The 16,813-nt window shown below is 45.9% G+C and overlaps 1 protein-coding gene across 2 annotated transcripts in view; it reads right to left on the minus strand.

Annotated features, from left to right (window-relative positions):
- The window catches only part of lonrf1 (LON peptidase N-terminal domain and ring finger 1), a 31,223-nt gene extending 22,574 nt beyond the window's left edge, over positions 1-8,649 (minus strand). The window contains exons 1-2 of one of the 2 annotated variants that reach the window (XM_033029165.1): positions 7,975-8,649; positions 1,151-1,269 (exon numbers count right to left, since the gene is read on the minus strand). In XM_033029165.1, the coding sequence (XP_032885056.1) occupies positions 1,151-1,269; positions 7,975-8,557 (702 nt within the window). In that variant the 5' untranslated portion in view covers positions 8,558-8,649. The remainder of the gene's footprint in view (positions 1-1,150; positions 1,270-7,974) is intronic. The other variant, XM_033029166.1, reaches the window with a different exon arrangement.
- Between the last annotated feature and the right edge of the window lie 8,164 nt (positions 8,650-16,813).

Below are 16,813 nucleotides of genomic sequence, written 5' to 3' on the forward strand. Positions count from 1 at the left end.
TGCAAAGGATATGCAATAAAATACTAAACATGACTACTTTCATTTACATGACATTGCTGTGTCCAAAACATGATGGTGCCCTGAAATGGGGGGACGATATATAAACACTGCTGTGATTTCTACATGGTGAAAACAAAATGTGTAAAAATGGCCATGATCATATTGAATGGCGGTGCAGGCTCGAAGGGCCGAATGGCCTACTCCTGCACCTATTTTCTATGTTTCTATGGTCTTTATTAAAATCTGACAATGTGCAATTTAGCCACCTGTGATTTTTACTTTTAGAAATCTCAAATTGTGGAGTACAGAGGCAAATAAATGATGGGTCTTTGTCCCAAACATTATGGAGGGCACTGTAATTTGCTGAACAGCAAATAGAGGAGTCAGAGGATTTGGCAAGAAGGCAGAGGATTTGGCGAGAAGGCAGGAACGGGGTACTGATTGTGGATGATCAGCCATGATCATAACGAATGGCAGTGCTGGCTCAATAGGTCGAATGGTCTACTCCTGCACCTATTGTCTATTCAATTCTTAGATTACTCCTGAACAAATCCAAATTTTATATTGGCAAAAGTACTAACATTGACATGCTTTAATTATTTGAATGTTAACAATTAGACGGTGTAGCTCAAAATGTTGGCTGCCAAATGGTTAAAGCTTCTTTGATGTCAAGGTCAGGAATGTTCCCGAACTTCAGGCATATTGCAATGGATATGGGAAAATATGGATGTGGATTTTAGGTATCCTGTTTGAGATAAAGATGGAACAGCTATACTTTTGGATAAAGCAAAGGCAAATATCACTGCGCACCCAACATTAGAACTTCCTGCTCTTCATTTAAGAGATACAATTTTAAGCATCTAGCTAAACTAATAAAATTGGCAAATTAAACGTTCTCTTCTTTCAAAAGGTGTGAAGATAATTTAGACACAAGATACTGCAAATGCTGAATTATTCCAGCATTTCTTCAGTAATGAAATGGTAAAGTTTTATAACTTGGATTTAAAGTTATCTTGATTTATATGTCTAAGTAAACACTGTAGAAGATATGATGAAAGAATTAGGCTGATCAATTTAACTACATTGCTAAAGAAACTCATTTTTGCCCAAAGAGAAGTTCCAAAATAGTAAGAAAAACTGTACAACATACCTCCGGCCAAGCAGGCATTCTTGAACACAATGTTTCGATATTTTCCATTGCTTCTTTGAATAGTTGAAGACCAGCATATGATTCAGCCCTGTAGCTCAGTAAGGCAACATCATCGGTTTCTAAATAAACATACAAGTACTGTTACTTATCAAGAATAGTATTTAAATTTCATAATTCAGTATAAAACTTAATAAAACTAAATATTTCTACTCAGACCATCATTATTAAGGTTGGGATGAATCTATGTTTAGTTTAGAAATACAGCGCGGAAAAAGGCCCTTCGACCCACGCCGACCAGCGATCCCCGCATATTAACACTATCCCACACACACTAGGGACAATGTTTTACATTTACCAAGCCAATTTACCTACATACCTGTAGGTCTATGGAGTGTGGGAGGAAACCGAAGATCTCGGAGAAAACAGTCACGGGGAGAACGTACAAACTCTGTACAGACAGCACCCGTAGTCGGGATCGAACCTGGAACTCCTGCGCTGTAAGGCAGCAATTCTACCGCTGCGCCACCGGCAAGAATTAGTGGGATTATGTAAGGGAATGGTGTGGAAGGCATAACATTAGAGCAGCTGTAGACCTCACTGCACAGAGCCGTATGTTCAACCCATCATCTATTTAACAAGTAGGAAACCACACTTCTTGTCACACAACAGGTTCCATCAGCATGTTTCCTGCCCAACCAGAGGAAACAATATTCTGGACTTAGTTTATACTAATATTACTGAAGCCTACAAAGCCCTCCCCCTCCCCCACCTTGGTCAGTCTGACCACCTCTCTCTGTTCCTGCTCCCCAAATACACACCTCTGATCAGACGTGTGAAACCTACCATGAGGACAGTGAAGTTTTGGCCTGAGGGGGCTGTCTCTGTTTTACAGCAGCAGTTTCAGCAGACAGACTGGAGTCTGTTTGCTACTCAGTCCACCTTCAATTCACAAGTGGACATCAACTCATACACCTCAACAGTTATGGACTATATAAAATTCTGCACCGATAATGTCACTACCCACAAAGAGATAAAGACCTTCCCTAACCAGAAGCCGTGGATGAGCAGGGAGGTCAGACTCCTACTGAAGGCTCGCGATGCCGCTTTCAGATCTGGCAACGCTGAGGGATACAGCTCATCCAGGGCCAATCTGAAAATGGGAATTAGGAATGCCAAACTCAATCACAAACGGCGGATTGAGGAGCACTTCCAAAACAACTCTGAGCCCAGGCGCATGTGGCAAGGAATCAAATCCCTTGCCGATTACCATAAAGTTAACACCCCTCCCCCAGACAACGCCACCCTTCCTGACAAGCTAAACCATTTCTATGCTCGCTTTGACCGGGACAACAAAACCCCAGCCATCAAAGTTGCTCCACCCCCGAATGAACAACCCCTCAGTCTCTCCACCTCTGCTGTACAAGATGCACTGAGCAAGGTGAATGAGCGCAAAGCTGCCAGCCCCGATGGCATCCCTGGCCGGGTGCTTAGGGCATGTGCTGGTCAACTATCCCCAGTCTTCACCGACATTTTCAATCTCTCACTGGCCCAGGGTGTTGTCCCCACTTGCCTCAAGACATCAACCATCGTGCCAGTGCCCAGTCAGCCACAGGGAGTCTCAATGATTTCCGCCCAGTGGCACTCACCCCTGTCATTGCTAAGTGCTTTGAGCGGCTGATCTTGGCTCACCTCAAAGCCAGCCTCCCCCCCACACTGGACCCCCATCAGTTTGCCTACCGGGCCAACAGGTCTACAGAGGACGCCATATCGGCGGCCCTACACTCTGCCATGACCCACCTGGACAACAACTCCTACATCAGGTTGCTGTTCATTGATTTCAGCTCTGCCTTTAACACTGTCATCCCCGCCAGCTTGATCACCAAACTCAGCGGACTTGGCATCTCCACCTCCCTCTGCAACTGGACACTGGATTTCCTCACCAACAGACCAGTCTGTCAGGGTCAACAACCTCACCTCCTCCACTATAACACTGAACACCGGGTGCCACAGGGCTGTGTGCTCAGCCCTCTCCTCTACTCCCTCTTCACCCACGACTGCATCCCTAAGTACGGATCCAACGCCATCATTAAGTTTGCTGACGACACCACGGTGGTAGGACTGATCAGTGACAACGATGAGTCAGCCTACAGAGAGGAGGTCCAGCACCTGACAACCTGGTGTGCCAACAATAACCTCGTCCTCAACTCCAAGAAGACGAAGGAAATTATTGTCGACTTCAGGAAGGTCAGAGGAGGCAGTCATACCCCCATCCATATAAACGGGACTGAGGTGGAGCGCATCTCCAACTATAAATTCCTCGGGGTACACATCTCGGAGGATTTGTCCTGGTCCCTCAACACCTCCAAGCTGATCAAAAAGGCACAGCAGCGCCTTTACTTCCTGAGGAGGCTCAAGAAAGCCCACCTGTCCCCCCAGATCCTGACCAACTTCTACCGCTGTACCATCGAGAGCATCCTGACCACCTGCTTCACGGTATGGTACAGCAGCTGCACTGTTGCGGACAGGAAGGCACTACAACAGGTGGTGAAAACCGCGCAGCACATCATCGGTGCCCCGCTCCCTGCCATGGATGCCCTCCACCGAAAACGGTGTCTGAGACGGGCTGGGAAGATCATTAAAGACCCCTCCCACCCCAACCATGGACTGTTTGCCCTCCTCCCATCAGGGAGGCGGTACAGGAGCCTCAGGTCTCGTACCAGTAGGATGAAGAACAGCTTCTACAATTATACCATCACATTGCTGAACTCGGAGTCCCGCCGATAGATTTCTCCGGTCCCTCCGTCCCCATTGTTTAATTATTCTGTATTTTTGATTATTCTGTATCTTCTTTTTTTTTTAATTTCTATATGCACTACTACTACGGACTGACGCAAAACAACATTTCGTTGTACCCATACTCAGTATTTGTGCAATGACATTAAAGTTGAATTGAATTGAATTGAATTGAATTCTTACAATACTTTTTATATTATTTATTAGCTTGCACATTTCTATTTTGCTTGGCACGTGTCAGATATGTAAATATCCATCAACACTATCACACTGGGTCTCATTAACATTCAAGAGCTCCACATTAAGGTTCCATCGTTCCCAGCGAGAGGGCCTGGGCATCGGGCCGCCCATGGCGGCGACCACGGGTGAACATCTGGGACGATCGGCGGGGAGGCTGGCTGGACTTTGGTTCCTTCCCTAACTTTGGTGCCCCTGTGGGGTTGTGTTGTGTCGTGGACTTCTGTGTTTGTGCTTTTTTTATTTTATTTTTTATGACTGTAAGGAAAATCCATTTTGTTGTCTCTTATGAGACAATGACAATAAATTGAATCCAATCCAATCACTAGAACTCTTGACAATGTATGCAGAGTATCAATTTCTGCACAACTTTGCCTCTGTAAAGCTAATGGCTTTAATATTCTGGTAAATCACATCCCAAATGTCCCTCTACCAGTCCACTAAGATTCTCTCACCATTTGCTCATTTTTTCCCCATTCTTCCTTCCTCATCTGGTTCTATGTGGATCGAGGATCCACCGTTATCGATGAGACTGTGGTGGAGAAAGTAAAAAACTTCAAATTCCTGGCCGTACATCACTCTGAAGATCTGTCCTGGACCTAACACATTGGAATTGTGAACTGGATGACTTTGGAATTGTTTGGGACAACTAGAGCCATAGCTAAGAGTAATAGTGAGGTGGTCACACCTGAGGTATAGACAGAAAGTAGATGGGTGACTACCAGGAAAGAAAGTAGGCAGAGAGTACAGTAAACCCTTGTGACCAGTCCCCTTGAAAACAGGAATACCCTTTATGATACTGTTGGGGGTGGATGATTGCTCAGCAATCAGATCTGTGGCACCAGACCTGGCTCTGAGGCAGTGGTGAAGAGCAAAGACAGTAATTGTGATAGGATACTCGTTAGTTTCAGGGACAGACCTGAAATTCTGTGGCTGCAAATGAGACACCAATGAGATGCCTGACCGGCTGAGTTACACCAGCACTGTGTCTCCTTTTTATGGATGCCAAAGTAGTTGTGAATTTGGTCAAAAAGAAAAAGGAAGCACTTACAAAATTTAGAAAGAAGAAATCAGCTAAGGCCTTTGAGAAATAAAGTAAACAGGAAAGAACGCAAGCAGATAATTAGAAGGGCCAAAATGTCACTGGCAAGTCAGAATTAAGAAAATCCCAAGGCTTTTAATACGTAATCAGTGAGAAGTTAGGACCACTCAAGGATAAAGGAAGGAATTTATGCTCATGGAGGTGAGGTATTACACAAGTACTCTGCTTCTGTATTCACTAAGCAGAAAGCCACAGAGGACACTGATCATTGTGGTGAATACTAATGAACCAGGGTGGATTAAGATTAAGAAGGAAGTGGTTGTTGGGGCTCTTGAAGAGCATTAAGGGCCAGGGCCTGATGGGATCTATGCTGGTTATTGAATGAGGCAAGAGAAGAGATTGCAGGGGCCTTGACTAAAAGATCTTTGTTTCTTCTCTCGCGGAGACACGGAGGACTGGAGAGCAGCCAATGTTGTTACTTTAAGTAGAGATAATCCAGGAAATGACATGGTAGGGAAGCTATAGGAGATAGATTTTGTATGGAATTCACTTGCATTTGGAAAAGAATGGACTAATTAAGGTCAGTGGGCATGGCTTTGTCTGTGATAGGTCAACAATTACAAATTTAGAGTTAGTTGAGGAGGTGACAAAGTGAACGATGAGGGTAAGCCAGTGAATGTTGTCTACATGGATTTTAATAAGACATTTGATAAGACACTTCATAGTAGGCTGATCCAGAAGACTAAGATGCATGGTATCCCTGGTTGTTTGGATTCAGATCTGGCTTACTCATTGACAGAGGGCTGTGGTGGAAGGATGTTATTCTGAGACCCGTAGAGTTCTGGGGAGATCTGTACTGGGATGACTTGGATGTATATATTGATCGGTTGGATAGTAGGTTTTCAAATGGTACAATTGGTGGAGTTGTGATCAGTGAAGAATGTCCAGATATACAATGGGATATAGATCAGCTACAGATATGAATGGAAAAATGGCAGATGAAGTTTAATCCGAGCAAGTGCAAGGCATTGCATTTGGGGAGGTTGATTGCGAGGGGAAAAAATGCAGTTAATGACAACCCTTAACAGCAATGATGTTTACAGGGTTTTTAGGGTTCAATTTCATAGTTCCCGGAAAGTGGAAACCCAAGTAGACAGTGTGGTAAAGGAGGTATATAGCATGCTTGCCTTCATAAGTCAGGACATTAAGTATAAGAGTTAGGAAGTCGTATTGCACCTTTATAGGACTTTGGTTATGCCACATTTGAAGTTTTGTTTGTAGTTCTGGTCATCCCATTGCAAGGATATGGGGGGCTTTGGAGAGCGCGCAGAAAAGATTTACAGAATACTGTCTGGATTAATAGGAAGATAGACACAAAGTGCTGGACTAACTCAGCGGGGCAGGCAGCATCTCTGCAGAAAAGGGTCATGTTTCGGGTCAGACCACTTCTTCAGACCCCGAAGAAGGGTTCCGACTCGAAACGTTGCCCATCTTTTTTCTCCAGAGATGCTGCCTGACCCGCTGAGTTACTCCAGCACTTCATGTCTATCTTTGGTATAAACCAGCAGTTCCTTCCTACACATACAGGATCAGAGGGCTTTAGTTTAAAGAAGGATTGGACAAACTTGGATTGTTTTCTATGTAATGGATGATGAGAGGAGACTTGATAAAAGTACATAAAATTATGGCAGGCATTGATAGGATAGACCAGTGGTTCCCAACCTTTTTTAGCTCATGGCCCCCTTGGGCTCTTTAATTTTTCTGTGGCCTTCCCTAACATTATTAGCGGAGCCATGGCTCCAGGTTGGGGATCACTGGGATAGACAGTCGGAATCTTTTCCCAGAGTGAAAATGTCATGGACTAGAGGACATAGCTTTAAGGTGAGATGGGCAAAGTTTAAAAAGAGATTTTCAGGGCAAGCTTATTTTTAAATAGAAAGCGGTGGGTGTTTGGAACACTCAGCCAGGGGTGGTTTTAGAGGAAGAGATAATGGCATTTAAGAGACTTTTGGATAGACACCCAGATATGGAGGGATCATTTGTGGGTGGTGGAGTTTAGTTTAATTTAGCATCATGTTCAGCACAGACTTTGTGGGCCAAAGTGCCTGTTCCTGTGATATAACTATGATAGCAAATTTGATACAGAATCCTCACTAACATAATTGTATGACACATTTGATTGCCCATGGCAAGATATGGCTGATGTCACGACAAACAGAAGGGTCTCAGTATGGACAGAGCTACAAGTACAAAAACTTTACATAACATAAGTAGGTCAATTCCATGAGATCAGTATTTTCTGCCTTGCCACCTTTTTCTAATCTCTAGAAAATTCCTGTTTCGAACGCAATTGATGACGGATTCTCCACATGCCCCTAGGGCACAGAATTAAAGATGAATCACATTTCTCGTTTCAAAATATGTCATTCAAAGGATTTACATAGCGAGCCAGGCGTTTCCCAGGAGAAACTTAACACTCATACGGGGTCCGCAGAGAAAAACAATGTAATTATAAAAGAAAGTTGTCAACTTCCTAAAGGAGTGAATACCTACAGTGTCCCTACCAAGCCTGTTATAAAACTCACGCAACCAATGACTTCAGTTCAGTTATGCAACTCTGTATGGTCGGTGTACTGTTACATAATTAGATCAGTCCTTGTCAACAAGCAGATATGAATGCAATCCCAGTAAATCTTAAAGATACCCAGAAAAGCAGCCTCTCCATATATTAACTTAACCCCCCGATACTCACTGGTTGACCACTGTTCCACTATCGCCAACAGCTCAGGGTAACGGCCCTGGGCCAGCAACTCCTCCAGCCTGAGTTTGTCCCGGGCTCTGCTGACTTCGGCCGGGAACCATTTGGCCATTAGATGACACAGGATTACGTTGGAGCGCAAGGAGCGGGCATCGATCGCCACCACCTTCTCCCCGCACAGTTGGCACCGCGGATCCCAGCGAAGGCAGAGCCGGCACCAAGTGTGGCCGCAGTGCATGGTGACCGGGTTAACAAGCGGCTGCCGGCAGCCGCCGCAGTGTACGAGGTCCCCAACTGGGACCGTGCGGTCGGCGGCGGGACTTGGACCTCCTGCCGCTGCTCGGCGTTTGAAGCCGAGCAGTAGACAGTCCACCAAGCCGGCCAGCTGCACGGCTCCGCGGCCCCCGGCCAGCGAGCACCGCTCCAACACCTCCAGCAGCTTCTCGGCCGACTCGGCAAGTCCCCTGCACTCCCAAGGCTTCTTTGCGGCCGAGGAGCTGACCACACCGCTGGCGCAGCTGCAACTTTGCCCGTTGTCGAGCGACGGGACACCATCTGTACCACGGCCGGCCGACATGTCCGGGTCCGGAGTCCGTGTCCGTCACCTGGCGAGGGGAGCGCGAGCGAGCGAGCTTTGAGCGAGCGGATGTGTGTAAGTGTGTGGAGCCGCCTCCCAACCGCCACGCCGCCGCGTGACCGCCAGCGCCGCGCCCCATTGGGCGAGAGAGGGCCGAGAGGGCGGGCCGCGCGCCGCAGTTACAAAACAGTTGCGGTAAGTTCCATAACATCCCGGTTTGGGACAGGACCAGCACCGCCGCGTTGCCCCCCCACCCCCACCCACACACACCCCTACCCCCACACACACCCCCACCCCCACACCCACACCCCCACCCACACACACACACCCACCCCCCCCCCCACACACCCACACCCCCACCCAACCACACACCCACCCACACACACACATCCACCCCCCCCCCCACACACCCACACACACACCCACACACCCACTACACACCCCCCACCACACACCCCCCCCCCCACCCACACCCACACACACACACATCCACCCACACACACATCCACCCACACCGTCCCTAGTCTCTGGAACTGGCACATTACAATGCCGAGAACTCTATTCTGCACTCTGTCTTTCCCTTTGCCCTACCTATTGTACACACGTTTGGCTTGACTGTATCTATGTTTAGTATCCGATTAGATAACGTACAAAATACAGCTCCCTGTACCTTGGTACACGTGACAATAATAAACCGCAACCAGTGTTTTTCCCCCGGCACGTATTGTCATGTGACAAAAGGTAGAGGGAGAAGCTTTATTTTGCACGTTATCCAATCAGATACACACATTGATACAGACAAGCCAAACCTATATACAATATAGGTAGGGCAAAGGGAAAGACAGACTGCAGAATATAGTTCTTGGCATTGTAATATACCCGCTCCTGAGACAAAGTCCAAAATGTGGCACAGAGTTGAAAAGGGTCATTTATCTGAAATGTTCGCTCCTTTTGTCTCAGTAGAATTACTGCCTCACCTGCTGGATATTTGTTTGTTTTCATTTCTCCAGTCTTTGCTTGAAACAATGAAGTTACTGTTGTTCATATTCCATTAGCGTTCCAGCAAACACAGTGTCAAACTAGATACCCGAGGGTCTGAAGAAGGTCTCTACCTGAAACGTCTAAAGAAGTCTGAAGAAGGGTCTCAAAGAGCTTCGCCCGTTCCTTCTCTACAGAGATGCTGCCTGACCTGCTGAGTTACTTCAGAATTTTTTTGTCTACCTTAGATACCTGAGGGCCCTAGTGAGACCACACCTGGAGTATTGTGTGCAGTTTTGGTCCCCTAATTTGAGGAAGGACATTCTTGCTATTGAAGGAGTGCAGCGTAGGTTTACAAGGTTAATTCCCGGGATGGCGGGACTGTCATATGCTGAGTGAATGGAGCGGCTGGGCTTGTTTTTAGCTGCCAAGGGGATAAGGGGCTACGGGGAGAGGGCAGGGATATGGACCTAGGTATGGTTAGTATAGTAGACCTGAGTGATCTCCTGGACAAGTGTCGATCGCCTGGATTGGGGTCGGAGAGGAATTTCCCGGATTTTTTTCCCAAATTGGACCTGGGTTTTTATCCGTTTTTTTGCCTCCCCCAGGAGATCACGCGGTTCTTGGGGTGGAGAGGGGTGATAGCGGTATAAAGGGGAGGGTAGTGTCTTGTGTTCTGTGTCTTGTGTCTACTGTTTGTGGGTAAGTGTGTCTGTTTAGTGTTCAGCCATGAGCGAATGGCGGTGCGGGCTCGACGGACCTGGTGGTCTACTCTCGCACCTACTTTCTATGTTTCTATGTTTCTATGTACACTCTGGAGTTTAGAAGGATGAGAGGTTATCTTATTGAAACATAAGATTGTTAAGGGTTTGGACACGCTAGAGGCAGGAAACATGTTCCTGGTATTGGGGGAGTCCAGAACCAGGGGCCACAGTTTAAGAATAAGGGGTAGCCATTTAGAACAAGACAAGGAAACACTTTTTCTCATAGTGGTGAGTCTGTGGAATTCTCTGCCTCAGAGGGCGGTGGAGGCTGGTTCTCTGGATACTTTCAAGAGAGAGCTAGATAGGGCAATTAAAGGTAGCGGAGTCAGGGGATATGGGGAGAAGGCAGGAACGGGGTACTGATTGGGGATGATCAGCCATGATCACATTGAATGGCAGTGCTGGCTCGAAGGGCCTACTCCTGTACCTATTGTCTATTCAAGGACTGTTTGAGTAACCTTGAGACAGGAAATCAAATCCTGCCATGGCCTAGTAGGGAAAGGCCATAGCTTGATCTGTTGTCAGGAGATTGGGCAGGGCTAGTGACTGAAGTGTCATTTGGCGAGCATTTCTGGGGCAGTGACTACAGTTCTCTTAGCTTTGAAATGGCGATCGATAAGTTCATAAATCCTAAAAACAGAATAAGTCCATTTGGCCCATAAAGTCTACTCGACCATTCAATCATGGCTGATCTATCTTTTTCCTCTCAATCCCATTCTCCTGCCTTGGCCCCTGGCACCCATACTAATAAAAACATCTGTCAATCTCTGCCATAAAAATATCCATTGTCTTGGCCTCTACAGCCATTTGTGGCAATGAATTCCACAGGTTCCCCGCCCTCTGACTAAATAAATTCCTTCTCATCTCCTTGTTAAAGATACGTCCTTTTATTCTGAGGCTACGGCCCCAGGGCTGGCCTTAGGAGGTGTGGGGCCCAATTGGGAATAATTTTCATAGAAATATGTAATTATAAATGAGTCATATTCGGGCATGTGCAGTGAGTAATTACTCAGGGTAGGCAGTCAGTTTAAAAAAAATCTTAAACCGTGCATGCGCAGACTGCTCTCTCCGTAAAAATAAAAAAAGTAAATGAAGAAAGTAACAATTCAATTTGCCCAAGACTTCCAAATCTCCTTCTTTCTGAATTACTGAATGGGTGGGGGGGTGGAGGGTGACGGCAGGTGGAGAGGTGGTGGGGAAAAACAGGAGCACACCCGGACAAGTTGAATCAGTTGTGATCTTATTGAATGACAATACTAGTTCAAAGGACCAATTGGAGGGAGAGTTCCTTTCACAGCGTGTGGGGAGTGTGGCCAGGGATAAAGTTGCGGGGAGGGCAGCAGCGTTGAGAAGGAGGGGGTCGGGGATCATGCCAGTAACCCATTCACTCACCGCTGCCGCAGCGCTACAGGCGCAAAGCCACCACATTATGGACGGGGAGGGAAGCAGCTTGCGTGGCTACGAGTGGCCACCGGGACCTCAGCGCCTTCTGCCGGCCCGCTCACCTCTGGCAGTGCTCTCCGTCTGAACAGTGAGGGGACAAGCTCAAGAGCAAAGATCATAGAGCGGAGTGGGTCAGCGGATGATGGATAAAAGGACAGCGGGCAGTGGAGCTTACTCCTGTGTCAGCGCAAACAAGGGACTAATTGAGGTTACTCGCACTGATATATTGAGTAAGCTCCACTGCCCGCTGTCCTGTTATCCATCGCCCGCTGACCCGCACTTGAGCTGGATGGGAGTCCCGTGAATTTTATTGAAACGAACACGGTGTCATTAATACTTGGTCAAAACACAATTACATTACTGAGGAATGTAGATTGATGCATTGATGACACATTGTATAACTACGTGTTAACTACTGGCTGTTAACAAGTGCTAACAGTGGTAGTTAACAAACCGTTTTTGTCTGGTGCAGCGATTTTTATCAATGTTAGTTGGTTTTTTTAAATCTGCATTTAACAAGGCAAATGTTCAACAAAAAAAATCTGATTTATTTAACAACGCAAATTCGTATTTCCATACGAAATGCGGAAAATTAGCACGGGGTCCCCCCTTAGGCGTGGGGCCCCAATTGGGAGCAATCAGATCCAGTTGGCTTAAAGCCGGCCCTGTACGGCCCCTCATCCTTCTAAACTCCTGCGAGTACAGGCCCAGTGCCTTCAAACGGTCATCAGGACAGGGCTGGTCCATGTGTTCAACTTCTAAATTGGGGGAATGCCAACTTAGAAAGGAACTTGCAAAAGTTGATAGGAGCAGTTTATTTGCAGGCAAAAGGATATCCAGAGGGTCACAGTGAAAGTTCAAGGTATACATATTCCTGTTAGAATGAATTTTTATTAAAGTGCTGGCAGGAGTAATGTTGAGAGAAATTGAGGCTCTGGTCAGGAAAAAGATAGAGGCATTGTACTCGCTAGAATTTAGGAGATTGGGGGGGGGATCTTATAGAAACTTAGAAAATTCTTAAGGGGTTGGACAGGCTAGATGCAGGAAGATTGTTCCCGATGTTGGGGAAGTCCAGGACAAGGGGTCACAGCTTAAGGATAGAGGGGAAATCCTTTAGGACCGAGATGAGAAAAACATTTTTCATACAGAGAGTGGTGAATCTCTGGAACTCTGCCACAGAAGGTAGTTGAGGCCCGTTCATTGGCTATATTTAAGAGGGAGTTAGATGTGGCCCTTGTGGCTAAAGGGATTAGAGGAGTATGGAGAGAAGACAGGTACGGGATACCGAGTTGGATGATCAGCCATGATCATATTGAATGGCGGTGCAGGCTCGAAGGGCCGAATGGCCTACTCCTGCACCTATTTTCTATGTTTCTATGTTTCTATTGGTCAGGTATTGGCAGCTGTGATCAAATGTATTGTAGTGGCCTGGACAAGGTCAGGAAAAGGCTAGACACCAGGCAGGTTCAGAAGTCCTTTAATGAAGCATGACAATACACCAAATAAAACCCCCCAAGCCGAAACATGGAAACCCCGTGGGCAGACTCCCGTCCCTGTCCCTCAAGAGCCGAGGGGAATGACCCAAGGAGTGGCCTAATATCCAGGGCCCGCACAGTATTCCTGATGGAGTATTGAGGATTGAAGGGATACTTAAAAAAGAAATTAGGAGTGCTAAAAAGGGACATGAGATGGCTCTGCAGATAAGATTAAGGAGAATCCAAAGAGATTTGATGTATATAAAAGGGAAAATTATAAAAAGAGAGAGAATAGAAGTCATCAGTGTGTGGAGCCACAGGAGGTGGGCAAGGTCCTCGCTTTTACCGCAGAGAAAATCATGAAGATAGGGGAACTTGGGACAGTTAATGTAGATGTCTCAGAGACGGTCCGTTCTACTGTCAAGGAGGTGCTAAATGTCCTCAGACATATGAAGGTAGATAAATCTCACGGGCCTGATCAGGACATTGGGAAGTGAGAGAAGAAAAGACAAGAGTCCTGCTTGAGATATACGAATCATTGTTAAACATGAGTGAGGTGCATGATGACTGGAGGGTTGCCAATGTTGTGCCTCTAATACTAGTGGGCAAGGCAATCTTCTGATTATCACCACTGTTTCTCTCAACAGTGGGCATTAAACACTGGGGGGGAAAAGTGATAACAGATGAACTAAACAGGTATTTCGCTAACACACTAGAAATAGTTGTGATTCATGAATTAGAAGGGCAGGAAGATCTCAGGAAAATTACAATCAACATTGAAGTGGGACTGAGCACATTGCTGGGACTGTGGGCTAATTAGTCTCCAGGTCTTTTAATATACTGTGTTCAGCCTAAAAGGAAATTACTAATGACATAGTAATTGTGTAGATTTTTAATTTTCCAAAATTCCTTTGATTTGGGGAAGGTCCCATAAGATTGGAAAATCTTATGTAACTGCTTTATTCATAAAGGAAGGATTGAGAAAATAACAAACCACAGGCCAGTTAACAACATAGAAACAACTGCTATTTTTGAATACATAGAAGTGTAATGGAAAACAGATTAAAGCTTATCAGGCAAAGTCAACAGCCTTTTGTGAAAGCAAAATCATGTTTGTCCAATTTAAGGAGGTTGTGGTATGGATTAAGGGGAACCAATGGAGATACTAAGATTTCTATAATGTCATTGATAAGGTGCTGCTTGAACGCTTATCAAAAGAAATACAATTTCATGGAATAGAATGTAACACTGCCACCGGGTGGTGCCAGCAATGGCTGCCTCGCCAACAGTCTGTCTGTCCTTTCCTTGTTTTAATTGTATGTGTTAAATGTGTGTTTTTTAGTGTTCTTTAGCTTGTTTTATGTGGGGGGTTGGGGGAAACTTTTTCTAATCTCTTACCTCGACGTGGATGGGATTTTTTTTCGTATAGTATCTACGTCCGCACTGCGGCCTAACATCGAGGAGTTGGCGGCCTTTGCTGGAGACCAATTGTGAGAGGTCCACCGTGGTCGCCTGCGGGACTTACCATCGCGGAGCCAGGGGTTGACCTCGGAGCTCCAACTGTGGATGCTTGCAGACAACGTCATGGAGTCCGCGGTCTCTGGTCAGAGAGCGACTTCAGGAACTCCAAGCCGCGGAAGTTTCAAGCGTCCCGATGTGGGAGTTTCGATCGCCCCGACGCGGGGGTATCGACCGCCGGATGCGGGAGCTTCGATCGCCCCGACGGATGGTTCGACTGCTCCGACAGAGGGAGAATGAAGAGGAAGAAGATTGGACTTTTGTGCCTCCATCACAGTGAGAAATGTGGGGGATCCGCTGTGGTGGATGTTTATGTTAACTTTTATGTAGTCGTGTGTCTTGTTGCTTTTTATTTTCTTATGGCTGTATGGCAATTCGCATATCACTGTACCATAATTGGTACATGTGACAATAAAAGACCTTTGACATTTGAAACCTTCGAATAGATGATTCATTAGTTACCAGAAAGAGAGAGTGAATGGTAAAGAGAGAGTAGAAAGTAAATGGGTCTTTTATAGTTGGCAAGATAAAACAACTTTTACAATATTTGCTGATGTTAAAAAGTAGGTCAGAAAGTAGGTTCTTGTAGAGGACATAAGGAGAATACAAAAGGATAAAGTTAGCAGCATTGATTCAACAAATGTGAAATTGTCCAATTTGGCAAGAAAAAATAAGAACATTATCTGAACAGTGAGAGATTGCAGATAACTTAGATGCAGAGGGGTCTGGGTGTCATAGTGCATGATTTGCAAAAGGCTAGTATGCAGTATTCTAGGTAATTAGGAAAGCTAACAGAACATTATGAAAATTAGAAACATAGATGTTGGAAATCTGTGAGATATGATATATGTCTAACATATGATGTTAGACATATATGTTTAACATATGATGTTAGACATATATGTTTAACATATGATGAGCGTTTGTCGGCACTGGGCCTATATTCGCTGGAGTTTAGAAGAATGAGGGGGGACCTCATTGAAATGTACAGAAGAGTGAAAGACTTGGATAGAGTGAATGTGGAGAGGATGTTTCCACCAGTGGGAGAGTCTAAGACTAGTTATAGCCTCAGAATTAAAAGACTTTCTTTTAGGAAGGAGATGAGGATGAATTTCTTTAGTCAGAGGGTGGTGAATCTGTGGAATTCTTTGCCCAGAAGGCTGTGGAGGCAGTCAGTGAATATATTTAAGGTAGAGATAGATAGATTCTCGATTAGTGCGGTTGTTAGAGATTATGGGGAGAAGGCAGGAGAATGGGGTTAGAAGGGAGAGATAGATCAACCATGATTGAATGACGGAGTAGACTTGATGGGCCGAATGGCCTAATTCTACTCCTATCACTTATGATCTTGTGAAACACTCAACTATGCAAACAGGTTCTGACGAAGGGTAGCATCCGATACGGAACGTAGTGTTCTGAAGACATAAGGAGAACACGAAAGTATAAAGCTCAAGTTAGCAGCATTGATTCAACAAATGTGTAATTTGTTTCCTCTTTTCCGATATGGAACAGTCTGTCCTCAACAGGGGCCTCACCTTCGTTCCCCTCATCCCCCATCTCAACGAGTTCCGGGTTCGCCATGACGTAGAGCTTTTCTTCTCCGCCTCTGTGCCTTTTTCTATGGGAAGGAGTCCTCGTCACCCAGTGATGATCCTTTCTCCCCGCTCCACCGGTCCACCTCCTCTTGGACTCCCCCGGAGGGCCTTCTACCCTCTTCAGACCTTTTTATTTCCAACTGCCGCCGTGACATCAACCGTCTCAACTTTTTCACTCCCCTCACCTACTCTAACCTCACCCCCTCTGAATGTACAGCCCTTCACTCACTCTGCAGCAACCTCAACATTATCATCAACCCCAGCCAACAAGGGAGGTGTCATGGTAGTCTGGCGTGCTGACCTTTACCGCACTGAGGCGAGACGCCAACTCTCGGGCACCTCCTCCTACTATACTTGGACCATGATCCCACTGATGAGCACCAGGCCATAATCTCACAAACCATTTCTGATTTTATCACTTCCAGCTCTATGTAGCAATGTTACAAAATTTTGAGATTTTAAAAATCAAGTCTGTAATTTATC

This window comes from Amblyraja radiata, chromosome 1 (genome assembly GCF_010909765.2).
Source record: "Amblyraja radiata isolate CabotCenter1 chromosome 1, sAmbRad1.1.pri, whole genome shotgun sequence".
Taxonomy (NCBI): Eukaryota; Metazoa; Chordata; class Chondrichthyes; order Rajiformes; family Rajidae; genus Amblyraja; species Amblyraja radiata.